Source organism: Filicampus tigris, chromosome 1 (assembly GCF_054856515.1).
Source record: "Filicampus tigris isolate MCC_2025a chromosome 1, RoL_Ftig_1.0, whole genome shotgun sequence".
In the NCBI taxonomy this organism is placed as follows: Eukaryota; Metazoa; Chordata; class Actinopteri; order Syngnathiformes; family Syngnathidae; genus Filicampus; species Filicampus tigris.
In genome coordinates this window covers 11631020-11645477 of record NC_141217.1, presented here as the reverse complement: position 1 = coordinate 11645477, position 14458 = coordinate 11631020, and the positions used below count along the sequence as shown (strand labels likewise).

Here is a 14458-nt window from a genome sequence, read left to right as displayed (position 1 = left end):
AATTTTCGAGGCAGAAACCAGACAGTACATAAATTCTATTCTAGATTCTAAAAAAATATGAAAACGATTGAGACTGTTGCTTTATGTTATTTATTTAGAATGTTTGTTGAAAATCCCCCCAGCTCTTCTTTTTTCTTTTCTCTGTGTATTATGTATGTATTAATAACTGGGTTTGGTTTGTTAATGTTCATTTAAAAAAAATCTCTCTCTCTCTCTCTCTCTCTCTCTCTCTATATATATATATATATATATATATATATATATATATATATATATATATGCCTCAATGTTTGTCACCCCCCTGGCTGTTGTGTTTGTATGTTCTGAGTTACTAAATACAAAATAAAATAAAGTACATTACTGCTACGTTTGCAAGGCATCTCGAACGTCACTTTATGCTTGGCTAAAACACAATATCGTAAATATCACTCCCTTTAATAAAGTCAAATATTTTTCTTCAAAGATTAATCCCCCCCGTTGTCAAATTTGATAAACATAATAATTATACTAGGTAAATACCATATTCACTCCAGCAAATGGAGAAATAAGTGCCCGTCACTAAAATGTTTGAATTTGAAGAGTCTCAATGATTGTTACCTTCAAATTTCGTTTTTACTTTATTTTATGTTTTTAAACACTTAAAGCAATTTTTGTGAAACACATTTTTGAAAAGGCCTTGCAAATATTCTTTTTCTGTTTCTGATGTATCAAGATAATGTTTTCTGAAGAATGCCAAATGTTTTCTTGTTCGATAATGTATATATATATAAAAGATTTAAAAAAAAAAAAAAGAAAGTACGTCACTTCCACCCGAGAAGAAGCCACCGCCTGTCTTATGAAACAAGATCAGCAAACCCAGTTTGCGTTTCTCCTGCCAAACTGGGAACAATTTTCTGGTTCACTCGGGCTGCAAGATTGTATGAAATGTACATAATGTGAAGTATTTTTTAATAAAACGTGTTTTACTCCGAATAACTTTTCACCACAATCCGATTCCGAAAGCCACAAAACAGTGACGTGACGTCTTCAGTCGGCACGTAGACGACCGAAGGACGATCCTCGCAAAAGTAGCGGTAATGTCCGTTATTTGATTTTATTTTTTATTTAGCAAACACAACAGCCAGGGGTTGACAAACACAGATGCAAAGTAATGTATTATCTAAATAGTGTGACAAATGGGGTGATCTGTGTTGTGGTCGAATTTATGTTTTGCCGAGTTGTGTTGTTTCTGAGGAAAATGAATGCATCGCGCGGCTCGCTGAATATGAGGTCATGCGAGCGAGAGGAGCGAAGGACGAAGAGGAGAGCCGTTGCACTTTTTTTGACTGAACGGTTGTCGTACTGTATTGGCGTCGGCTGCGGCCCACAATAGCCGGTTGGACTAATTAAAACGTGATAATTAAACTACGTCTGACGATGTATTCTCGGAAGACGCTACAATATATTATAAAGCGTGACGTCATCGGCAGGCGCGAAGGACCCGATCACATCTGCTACTCACAGCCAGCTTGCTGCGGTCTGCGGGCCGGTTCGTATAATAAATCAATATCATAAGCCCAGGGGCCGTAGAAAACCTTCTTGCGTGCCGGATGTGGCCCGCGAGCCTTGACTTTGACATTATGTCCTAAAGCATGAGGACGATAGGATTCAACATCTAGATCTGACATCCAAAAGAATGTTTGCAGCACAGACAAAGACATCTTCATTTTCCTTGTACTCTAGTTTGTTATTTGAGCTTCAAAATAGAACTCAGACTGCAGGGATAATGCCTTCCTTCCACGTTTCCGTGGCAACCCGCAGTAATAACACACTTTGAGCACATTAAAAGGAGTAAAGAAACAACCCCACTTACAAAAGTGGAAGAATACTTATTTTAATGAATGCACACACACAGTTTACTTCTTTATTTTCTCAACATATGTGTATATAACATAGATTTGACTAAACACAAAATGTTATCAAATCGTTGACAGGTCAGAGTTGTTAAATTTCTCAGTGGAAGTTCAGCATGATGTTTATTATAAAACAAATGGAAGTCCAATGCAAGAGCGCATGATTTGTTTCGCCATACCTGGCTTGTTACCAGCAGCGCTTAAAAAATTGTAAAGATATAAAGTCTTTCATTTTGATTTGGCAAGGAACGTTTCACTTGCTTCGCTTTTGACAACATTTGAACCGCATATGTTATTAAACCAGCAGCATGTGACTGTATGAAAACACCCAATGGAAGACATTTCCCTTTTCCTCTTCCCGTGTCAAGGCTGCGTGGTGACCGTGACAGGCCGTCTCACGTTCATCAGCAACAAGTCCATGGAAATAGAAGTGGTGGTCGATGCCTGCTCGCTGGTTGACACCGAGAAAGTGAGCTATCGTGCAGTCTCTGCCTTCTTCACTTTCATCTCGCTGGACAAGTACGGCAAAGCTCAGCCCGTCCCCCCCCTTAAGGTTGGTACCATCTTCAGACTCTCCAGTATGATGCTTAACCCTGTTATAACATGTCATGTTATTCATCCGTGTCGGTGAAGGCAGACCCCGTATGGAGTGATTTAGGTTTTGACATCTGATGTACATTCCGTGATTAGTGCCGCGGTATTGAATTTGGACTGATTTGTTTTGACTTGTTTGTCATAAAGCCTTTATTGTATTCAAATCGTACACAACTCGTGGCGTTGCTTGGATACCACTGCAAGAACAAGAGCGCTTCTGGAACCAAGGGAACAAAATAAACTAGAATCCTCCAAATGAGCAACAAATTACAACCTGGTCAGTGTGTGAACTTGTTAAATAGGATTTTAAATTAGCATTGCATGAAACATGGCACTATAGCCTCCGAGCCCGCATACACATAGAGCATCTATTTAATTCATTGAAATGTATTGACCAATGTACATATTGTCCATTAATAAGATAAGATTTGTCTCAGGGATCATCCTGAATTTGAACTGGCTATATGGGCAGAAATTAATCAAGCATAACATTCAGCCACTAACACAAACACAGGAATGCAAGTAAATAATTATGATTTGATGTTAAACAATAAATTATTTCAGCATTGAAAATAAAATCCAGTCAAAGAGCTTCTGCATACGGCTGTATTAAGCATTTAAACAATTTATATAGGGACACATAAAGAATAATTACAATCATTATTTCAGCGTTATTTTAACATGATAAGAGACCGGTTCATATAAAATTGACTTGTGACATAACAAACATTTGAAAAGTACGAAGTAGAAACTAACATTAGGCAACGGACTGAGATTTGTGACGTGGGAGAAGTTGGTGGTGGTACTTTAAGGATTATTATGTGGTGATCATGATTAGGAGTATTTGTGTCCCCCTTAAGGCAATCACCTGCCCACAAAAAGAGTCGGTGCCTGTAATTCTGCTAATTTGGGTTCCGTTTTGATTAAATGCGTCGCTGTGTGTTGCATTAATGTCCTGAGGAAGGTTGAATACTAATGTCTTAACAAGATCCCTGAATGTTTGCGAAACATTTGGCTGATTTAGCACTTCCGATCTGCATATAAAGCTTCTGTGATTACCTGCTGAGTGCAATGGGAGACCTGCTGTTGAAGCTTGGTGTGCAGCTCTGCCATCTGTTTAAATGAACAACTTCACTGTTTTCATACAGTATTCTACTGCGCTGTTAAGTAGTAGACGCTTGCCCTTCAAACCTTGTCCGGCCACTCAGTTGAACTTTTTTAGGCTAAAAACCTGGCCTCTGAAGTTGCAAAAGAAAGAGGTGATGTAATTATGTTTTGGGGTGGAAAAAAATGGACGATTGTGTAATGAGACAAGGAAGAGGGAAGGAGAGGTTTTTAAAAATGAATTGTTGTGAAACTAATAACCCACTGGCAGACTTATATATGTATGGACTAACAATTGGCCCCTCGCGGCTGAAGCCAGAGGGCAGCCATCTTACGTTGCCATTGTTACGGACAACTACTGTTCGCTTGGTGCTGAAAAAGGTGTTATCAGTGCACGTTTTATACCAGTGTCCCTGTATGTAGTAATGAGAGCCTCTCAAAGAATGAACTTCACGGTTTGCATCGTCCGTGCAGAGTAAACTAACTTCAGTGTCGTGAATCATGACTTACAGAGGTTAGGTTTACATTTCGCAGAGAATTTTTATCCTGACTGGGCGTTTGCTTTCATTTTTTTTATTCATCTTTCTGACAGCATGGTGTAGATGAATCTTTGAGTAGCACTCGTAGATATAACTTATTAGCAAGCTGGGCATCTTCTATCCATCTATATCTTCTGGGCGGTATTTCCGGCCGACCCAGTACGTCCCTCCTCGGCGACAGCCAATCGCCGTCGAGAACATCATTTTCACATCACGTGCAGGCGTCGTACAAGCAAACAGAAAGAAAAAATATCAAATAAAAACAACAGCCGCACAGCGTGGTGATCGGTGAAATAAAAACAAAATGGGGCACGTCAGTGCATCTGTGGGACCGAAAGGTCGACAACATCGATTTATTTTTTATTTGTTTGGCTGCGTGTTAGGAGTGGGGCACCTGCGTGTGACGTGGTACCGGTAAAGTCCATTCTCAACGCTGTTCGGCTGACTCGGACCGACTGGGCGGGTCTGAAATATAGACGGAAAGCTTAGACGAATGCCCAGCTCTGCATATTAGAGAAAATGTATAATCACATTCTTACCGTTAAAATGTGCATGAAGCACTTCTCCCAGACTGGCTGGACAACCGTGGGCCATTCACTGGTGCATTTTCACTGTAAGAAATAAAATAATGTGAAAACAGCACGGAGAATTAAATCAAGTTAGGCAACCCAAGATGGCTGTCGGTGCCTACGGACCGGTCTGCCTGTTCGCCAATGTCGGGTGCCCATTTTGGAGGCAATAAACAAAAGACGGAAAAAAATAGACAGACTAAGCATACTCGGAAGCCCATTTTTTCCATCTATGTATTCATCTTATCATCTATTTTCGCGGTGAGGTTTCGATGGCTGCGGCAAGGCTTCCGTTTCCTGTTGGCCGCGGATGAGGCTTTTTGACATCTCCTGGGTCCTAAAAGGAGATGCATTAAGTCTGGCCGCGGTGAGGCTTCCATGCCACAGTGAGTCTTTCATTTCAAATATCGCTCAGCAGGTGCTAGTGGAAGTTGGTCGAAGTTGGTAGACGGAAACGCTAACGGAAGCCCGTTTAAAATGAGAGGCGGGCCGGCCTATATATAGGCGATTACTATTTGGTCCTAATTTTTTGTAAAATGCTCAGCTCTGCCCTTAACTGTGCATTTGCCTTGCTGCCTAGCTCAGCAGATTACATGCAGATAATAAGATTTCACACACAAGTCCAATTTTCACCTGCACTCCCCTGTGGGACTTGGATGGATGGAAACGCTGTGATGTTATTTTACCACATAGGTCGAGTGATTCAATCAGGCCTCAGATATGTTTGTCCATGTTTTAATTACGAGTACTTTTGAAGAATATGAGTACTCGTCGATACTGAGGACTGATACTTGATCATGCCATTGCGTGTTACAATTTTGATTGAAAAATGTTTTTTTCATCAAATAATGTTCAGAAATACAAACTTTTATTGAACATGAAATACATTTCACTCCAATATAACACTTCCTACACACACGGAATAATCCTATTCCACTTGCTGTGGAGGTGAGCTGGTTCCGTTGTACATTGGCCTCCAGGGGGCAGTACGGTGCACACATTCAGAAAGCACACGAAGATTTGATGAGAACAAAAAAGAACAAGGTTGTCACGGCAAAGCTGCTGTAATATGACTTTTATCATCTTTCTGTTTATTATGCTGTGCCATTTGTGCTTGAATATTCAATTTCAATTTCCAGAAAAACATGCGATAAGAGATGTGTGTGTTGAAGACAACGACTTTATTGCAGTATTTAACATGCACCTAAAGAAATTACATTTATATTATGCAATCAAAGAAGTATTTTTTTCATGCGGCAAAATAAGCAAGCTCAACCTATTGTTAGCTAAATATTTGTAATTCCCCTAGATAATGTTAAATGACCGGATGTCGATGCGCATTTCAGTTTGGATCTGACTGCTCAAATTCAGACAAAAAGCAGAAATCCAAAGGAAACGTATTGCATGTTTTTGCGATATATTGCATGTGCCAATATCGGGATCTCAACATTTTTTCGATATATTGCGCAACCCTACTTAAATGTATGTTAATGTGCTGTGATGGTAGGTGGCGGAGGAGTGCAGGGTGGTGAGGATTGGAAACGCACCTGTTTGCTTTTGTTGGCGCCTTACAGACATTCGAATGCAATCCGCCTCTGCTGCCAGTCTGCATTTTCAAAAGCCCCTGCCACTGTCCCCATTTCCATTTGACACAAGCCTGTGTTTATTGCGCCTTTTGTGTGCCTGCGTCCACGCATTCATTAGAGCCACTTTTCCATCTGGAATGACCTGCTCCTGTCTTTTGTTTTAATGTCACTGAACCGCAGCCAGGAAAGCCCTCGGTGTAATGTATCTCTATGCCTCGATTCGATGAAAAGAGAAGCAAAACAACAAAAATGAGCTCTCCCGATGATGATGATGATGATGATGATGGTGAGTTTAATAATTCATGCTCGCCTCTGTAAATGGCACGTGCGCACACAGCCGCAATTCTGTTGGAGCATGCCAAATGAAAAGTGCACGCGTGTGCATGTGTTACGAGATAATGTTGGACATAAATACTTTCACGTAGAAAGGATTGACGTGCTCGTTTGAAAGAGAAAGCTCCTGAATGTTTGCGTGTGCAGTGTGCATTAGCTTCAAGACATCACCAAGCATGTTCATTTCTCTGCGAAAGAGAGGCACATGAGGCTAAGTCTTGCTATTTCGGTCTTCCTGCTGTCTTAAACAAGGAACGAGACCAGATCAAAATGAGGGCGCACTCACGTGAGCTCTATTACTTACTCCACATCTAATGGCTGTCCCCCTGTGCACCAAACAAATGCTTTATCATGAGCAAGGAATAAGATGGAACACTTCAATCCAATTAGCACCTGATGATAACCCTAACGCCAGCGATGGGACTTTAACGGAAACGGAAATGCGACGACATCAATTTGCCATGCAAGCTGGATGACGGCGAGTATAGTGTACAGTAGTGTGGAATTGTTTTTCTAAATTTATCCACATAGTCTCTACAATAAAAAAATAAACACTTAGGCGTACAAAAAAAAGAGTTAATTAGCCGCTGACGCCACTCTCACCAATGGACACAATTTGAAGGACACGTCTATCATGACAGGATGCACAAAAATCTCTCAACGAACCGTGCCCCAAATTGAAGAGGAAGTTGACCCTTTTGGTTTAAATCAGGCATTTTGGCCTAATTCCGGAACCCTAAGTGAGATCTAATGGGAACCAGTTGGATGACTTGAAATTGTGAGGCTTTCTTGCCTATGCTATCTAATGTGGGCGGAGCATGGCGTCAGACTTTGATGATCATTTTGATGCTTGCCATGAAAAAGGGCCCCTCACTCGCTACTTGCAGCTTTAATATAGATTTTGTAGTTTTGGGGCATAAGTGACCCATGGTAAAATGGAGGTCTAGCTTTGCTGATTTACTGCTTTGTCGGTTATATTTTAAGGCAGTGCTGTAAACAGTGTTTGAAAGCCATGCGATGAAAAATGAAAATCCATGACTTATTTACTACAATTGTCCATAAACACCCCGAACTGTATAAAATGACCACTTTTATAATAAACAGGGATTTAGTACGAGCACAAGAGCAGCAAATAGGTCGATTTTTCCACATTGAATTGCTAATATGCAGTGGAAATCCGTACTCGCATCAAGTCCTCCATCGTCCTCCACTTTGTATGTCTGTCCCCCAAAAGGCATGGCGTTGCAATGACGCATCCATCGGCGCTTGCAGCTTTAATTAAAACTTGTAACATACATCTTAGATTTACATGTGAGTCACCATGCGTGGTCTTTGAATAGACAGCGACACAATCACACGGTAGCGCCTTCACCGATGAATATTTCATGACATTGTGACAGATTCGGCTCCAGTTGTGCTCTATAAATAGTCCAGGTGAAAGACAGAATTGGCTATTTTTGACTGCAGGTGCTTCCCCCACCCTGGCGCCCCTTTCTCTCGACCAGGCTTCCTCCCCACTGAGCCCACTGTGTCTATTTATAGAATTTCCCATTTTAGCTCAGCAGGGTCTCAGCAATCGTGTGTGTGTGTGTGTGTGTGCGTGCGTGCGTGCGTGTGCGGAGGGGGATGTCATGTAAATTGGGGAAGGAGGACAGCATGGGTCGGGGAGGTGGCGCTGGAGGTATCTCCCGCCCAAAGAAGCGCCACCATTGTTGTGTTGGGCCACAGAAAAAAAAGAGAAGAGAAGAAATGAGGATGGCTGCCGGCACTCTTTGCTGTCTTCCACTCGTCTACATCCAGCGCAGTCCGATATCATACCGTATATGACACGTTATCGGAGGGGCAGCACTTTGGATGCTGTCAGTGTGCGCTCCCGCTATGTTTGAGAGTCAGGCCACACTGGCAAGACTTGCTAGCCCCTCCCCTCGCCTGTCCTCCACCCTTCTCATCCGTCTAACTTGCACCTCCTTCCCCACTTCTTCCCTTGTCTTCCTTCTCTTCCTGTCATTCCTTCCATCCGCCAGTATAATCAGCATCCCGTCCTCCGTGACTCCCTTTCTTCGTGCTTCATTCTTATTTGTCCCGCTCCCTTCTACTGTTATTCTTCACCAGCTCTCCCCCGTTTCCTTCAGCGTTGTGCTTCTCCCTCCGTCCCGCCTTCCTCTCCTCCTCCTTCTGTCCCTCTTACTTCATTTCTGGCATTTCTGCCTTCCACGCTAACTCATTCCCCATATACTTTCTGTGGCCACACTCATTTTCTCCCCCCTTCTCCTTTTATCTTCTGACTCCGTTCTCTCCTTCTTCTCTGCCTCCTTTCTTCCCCCCTTGCCCTTTTTGTGATATCCCTTTCACTTCTTTCCTCATACCGCCATCCTTCCTTCCTCGCCTTCCTCTGAGGCTGCCGCCCTCCCGACTTCCTTAGTGGCAGAGACTCCGCTGGCATCCCTTTACATGAAAACAAGCCCGGTTGTCGTGGCAACCTGCCGTAGTCCAAGTAACGCAGTGTTTATTTTTAGACGCCAAGCCTTCAACGCGATAGTCAACGGGTTAATGGCGACAAGCGTGGCAGAGTTGAGATATTCGTGACCGCATCCCGATGTTCATTCCTTGCATAATAAAGAATCGTGGCTGCAAGGTTTCAAAGTTCAGCTTGAACATTTCTGCTGTGTAAATTGTATTGGAGTTGCATTATTGTTTAAAAAACAAGGAAAAACAGTTTGGAGTCGTCAAGAGTATATATTCCTTTCCCCTTAAATGACAATTGGATTTGTGTCCAACATTTGCCAGAATAATCAGCTTTTACTTATCTCCTCTGACATTTGGTGTATAAAATTTGAAACACAATATACTGCTTGAGGAGAGCTGGTAGCCATTAGCGGTAGGATAATCATAGTCATTAATCTGCAGCTGCTGTGTGAATAACCATTTCAAGGGAACACAATGTACACTTTCTCGTGGGGTCTCAGCAATGCTGTCTCGCTCAGTCAATAGAGACAAAGCCATTAATGATTGCTTCTAACACCAATTACTGATGAACAACGTCTTATACATTTCTGGCAAGTGGTATTTTTCTTCCTGTTGTTTTGAAATAATTGAATTTGATTTGTGTTGCTTGTTTTTGAAAATGACACATACATTGATATTACATTCCAGTGCACTATCAATACTCAATGCCATGGTTGTCAACTTTAGCTTTATGTTATCAAGTCTAATTTGTTATTTCTATTGAAATCCACTTATCTACCTGTAGCCCCCCTGCACCTGCCCAATGAAATTGGACAAAAATTTAGTGCTATATGATGCTTGGACTGGACAAGTTTCAATCCATTTTTTTGAGCTTGTTTTTGAGCTTTTTTTTTTTTTTTTTAACAGATGGCGAGATTTGCTAGCACCAACACAACTCTGCTGCGCTCATTCCAACGTGCGTTTCAAATATTTTCACATCATTACAAAGCAAGCAAGCCACAATACCTCACCCAGTCTGCTGTAGTTCATCCCAAAGATGTTTGATAGGGTTGAGGTCAGGGTTCTGCGCAAGTCCCTGCACACCTAACTCTTGCTTTGAGGATGGGCTTGTCTTTACATTTACATAAAGGGAAGTCCTCTCCGTAGTGCGTTCGTTACTCTGCACCACGATATAAAACTGTCATCCCATTTGCCAGGTGACCCCCCCCCCCCCCTGCTCCTGCCCCAAAATGCTGACATTTTGTCGTATGTGTTGCCAAATTGCTCCCTCCATAAAGTTAAAGCGCCATCTGTCAGCTCGGTGCTCGGTGCGCCGCTGAGTGGCAGGTGCTCTTGAATGTGCCAACCCCCTGGTGTGAGCAGATTGGAGAGCCTCTGTCTGAATAAGCCATGAATGCTGATCTTCACTTGCAGAGTGTATTTAAAAATAAACAGTCGCACGCGTGCTCCTCTGTCTGGTGAGGGAGACGAGGGAGAGGACCGGCTGCGCTGAAAAAGTTACCACGGGTGCTGTTGCTGTGGGCGGACATGCTGTTTCAAGCGGCAAGGCAGACGAATTCAACTGCAAGGTACCACGTGGCTAACCGCGTGAATTGAAAGCTGACTTGAGCTAAGTGACGGTGAAAAAGTTGTTTTCAACTTCATAGTCAACCATGTGACATTGAATCCCAGAGGTGGACAAGCCTTGACGTTGCTATTGCTTTTAAGAATCTCTTCAGTGTTCATCTGCCCACTGCAACTTTTTTACTTTCACATGCAGGTGCCCCACTCCTGACATGCAGCCAAACAAAGACAAATATCAAATCAAACTTTTGGTCTCACAGATGCAATGACGTGTGCCCCATTTAGTTTTGTGCGTGTGTCTGTGTGCATCTGTTGTTTTTATTTGATATTCTGTCTTTATTTGGCGATACGTCTGCTTGTGCGGCGCCTGCGTGTGACGTGAAAATGATGTTCTCGACACCGATTGCCTGTCGCCGACGAGGGATGGACCGGGACCACGCCGGAAATACCGCCCAGAAGTTATAGATGGATAGAAGATGCCCAGCTCTTTATATATGTACATATAGTTTTAAAACCACCCACATCACACCGATCAACAGCAAATTTTAATCAGTGAAGGCTTTATGTGTCCCCAAAAATGTATTTTTGATGTTGATTTAAAAAGGACGTCATGTTTTCAGATATTTTCCTGTTTTGTTACATTTTTAAGTCTGACCTATAAAAGCTTGCGCAACACGGATTTTAACATGCATTGTAATTTATAGCTATGACGTTTCAGAAAAAAAAAGCACCTGTTGCTGAACTTAACCCATGATTCATAAATATTACTAAATAAATTACCATATTACATATTGTATTATATTTATTATTATGATGAAAACCTAATGTGCAAGAGAAAAACAAGGTCAGGTTCTGAATCCATGCAAAAGGTTATTTAGAAAACTTTAACTTTAGAAAACTGACCATTGTAATCAAAACATACGCAAAATGGTTCAAATGCATTTAGAATTATTAAATCACTCTTTTTTAAGTCATTGGAAATGCATTTAAACCCATAGAGAATACTGTACAGATTGTAGTGGCTCTGTGTTAGATACATGACTGTGCCTTTAAGAGGCGGAGCTTGGCGCGTGAGCTGCAGCCTCTGCATGAGTGTGCTCGTTATAGTTTTGTGTTTTACTCTTCTCCTTGCATTCAATTAATGGCTGAAAAGTGCAACAGGAACTTTGGCTCTCCTTTCCCCACACGAGAAGGCATTCCCGTAGTAGGTGGACTGTAAAAACACAAAACAATCACTTTTAAAAAAACCTGCAACAAAGATACAGTATTGTAAAGTAAAACCTCTTAGATCCAGTGGATTAACTAACGTACATTTTTGCTTTCTATATTTAGTTAACATGTCTGGTTGATTGAAGACTATTGTACATAGGTGAATGTAAACGGTCGTTTTTTTCTGGGCCCTGCGATTGGTGTACCTCGCTTGAGGCCAAGCGGTATCGACAATGGATGCATGGACATTGCACTAAATTCCAATTTGAAAATGGTAGCCGATGGAATGATATTTTGCATGGGGCAATATATCTGTTTCTTTCTTTTCTACTCAGGTTAATGGCGAGGAGGAGCAGAGGCGCTATGATGAAGGCCAAGCCCGTTACCTCTTTAATAAAGCCAAGAGACTTGCGGAGAAGGAGGCCAAGCAGTGACACGGCTGCAACTCAACACCAAAGGAAAACAAAGTCCCGTTTGCTCGTCCTCTTCTGTAATTGTAGCCACCTACTGAACCTTTGAACCTTGATATATACACGCGTTAAATAAGAGAAATATTTTAATTTTGTGACATGCAACTACTGACTAGACTTCTATTTGAAGCTTTCCAAAGGACTTGATGAAGTATACAGGGTAATAGTGTGAGTAAAAGATGAAAAAAATAATAAAAAACGTGATGAACAAATAAAAGATCTGATCGTGAATCTGAGCTCTTGCCCCATGTCCTCGTTTGACAATGATGATGATTATGTCGGTGATGAGGATGATGATGTCATTGTCTCGGGCATGCCTTGACAGAGAGGACACACGCCACCCATCTTTTCACCACTGTCGTTCAGAGTGAAATCAAAGGGGAGAGGGGGAGGTGCAGGGGTGGCTTGGGGGGTTTTGACTCAACTCACATGTCTCCCACGCCTTCATACAACACCAAAGACACCCCCCCCCCCGCCCCCCGGTGTTCCGCTCCACCCTTGCTCTCCTCCTGCGCTCTCACACTCTGCCTCACTGCTCTCTTTTCCTTCCTCCTGTGAAAATTGGGCACACTGATTCTCCATTCTGCTCTGCTTTGTCACTTCCATACTCTTCACTTTCACTGTTTTTGTGTCTCGCACCAGCTTTGTATTACCAAAATATAAATTCAATGGCATATACTGTATAGTATATAGTACCTATTTACACACACTTTTCTCATCAGGAAGGATTTGGAACAAACTCATTATAACCTTTTTATTTTTTGGGGGGGGAAACATTAACACACACACTTTGATATTAAAATAGTACAAACACAGAGCCAGCACCAGCCGTGCACTTGAAGTCTGTAGGCATGACATGCTAGCCTGGATTGAATTGAAGTTAATTGAATTGAATTTAAAAAAAAACCAAAAACATCCGGACATTAAATACAGGCATCCAGCGCACCAATATAAATATTCTCAAGCTCTTTTTTTACCACTTAAAATTGGTTAGTATTGCGTAAAATAACAGACAAAGTGCGGATGGACCATTAGTATCGATTTGCGAAAAAAATTAACCATGCATTGACCGCATTCGGACATAGAGGGTTTCCGCCGGACAGCGATGATATATTTGATAATGCACTACCCAAAAATGTTCGGGATATTGAAATTTCGGGATGCGTCTAAAATGCAGTACAACATTCCTGTTCATTGTTTCATTACCTTTTGCACAACTTTCTGTTTTTTAACAAGGGGCTGAATTGCAAAATTCGCAGCAGGTGTTTGCGCTTCATGAATCGATCAATACATTTCCAAGCCTTTCTATGCATGCCTTTCTGTGACTCTTTGAATCTCTATATCTGTGTTGCAACCTGCTGATGACACGCAAAGGTCAGTGGCCGCTTTCCTCTCAGAACATCCCGTTGGAAGCCTCTCAATGGCAAGGTATGTTGATCATCTGTCAGGTGTCATCATGGTCTCCTGATGTCAAAATGCGAGCAACGTGGAGAGGATGACTATTTAAATACTAATTCTAATAGAACCAGGACATTTTTTTGGATGATGTGCTGAACACCTGTTGTGGTTCAGCTGCTTGTTAGAAATCCGAAAGTTGTGCGACAAGCATTCACATTTTCATTCCACGCAACAGCTGGAAAGATTTTCCGTGAGATGAAAAAATGCACTAGAATGATGATTGTTTCAAAGAGAAAGATGGTGAAAAGACTGCCGGCGGAGAGTCACCGCAGCAAAGCACCTTTTCTGCTCTTACTCCTTGCACCGGCACAAAATGATTTGTCATTGGATCTTCAAGGTTATTGTTTCTGTCCCCCGAGTCCCTCCAACATAGCATGCTAGCTTTTCATTCCCTCCATAAAAATTAAGTTAGGACCCAGCTTCCACGAGGCAGTTTGAATCTATTTTTAACCCGAGTGAGGTTGAAGCATTTTGAGGGAAAAAGAGAACACAATCCATTTCAGAAAACTAATCATGATCTCTTCTTATTAAAATGCAATTACGTGCACTGCTCTTTAACAACACATTTGCCATCACGTGTAAATTTTCACCACTGTTTTCAGTCATTTCATTTGGGCTGGTTGCAGCTTGCTGTGGTAACTATGGTTACCAGAGCTGGGCATTCCGCCTATGTGA

The 14458-nt window shown here is 41.9% G+C and overlaps 1 protein-coding gene and 1 long non-coding RNA gene across 4 annotated transcripts in view; one reads left to right on the top strand and one right to left on the bottom strand.

The window, feature by feature from the left end:
- acot7 (acyl-CoA thioesterase 7) overlaps positions 1-12561 on the top strand; it is a 44053-nt gene extending 31492 nt beyond the window's left edge. For all 3 annotated transcript variants that reach the window (XM_086052269.1, XM_086052276.1, XM_086052262.1), the window contains 2 exons: positions 2261-2445; positions 12191-12561. In XM_086052269.1, the coding sequence (XP_085908395.1) occupies positions 2261-2445; positions 12191-12289 (284 nt within the window). In that variant the 3' untranslated portion in view covers positions 12290-12561. The remainder of the gene's footprint in view (positions 1-2260; positions 2446-12190) is intronic.
- LOC147152758 (uncharacterized) lies at positions 4010-6549 on the bottom strand. Its single transcript, XR_015089657.1, has 3 exons — positions 6246-6549; positions 4669-4740; positions 4010-4594 (listed from the first exon to the last, which is right to left on the bottom strand). It is a non-coding gene; the product is annotated as an uncharacterized LOC147152758 (long non-coding RNA).
- Positions 12562-14458: the final 1897 nt, after the last annotated feature.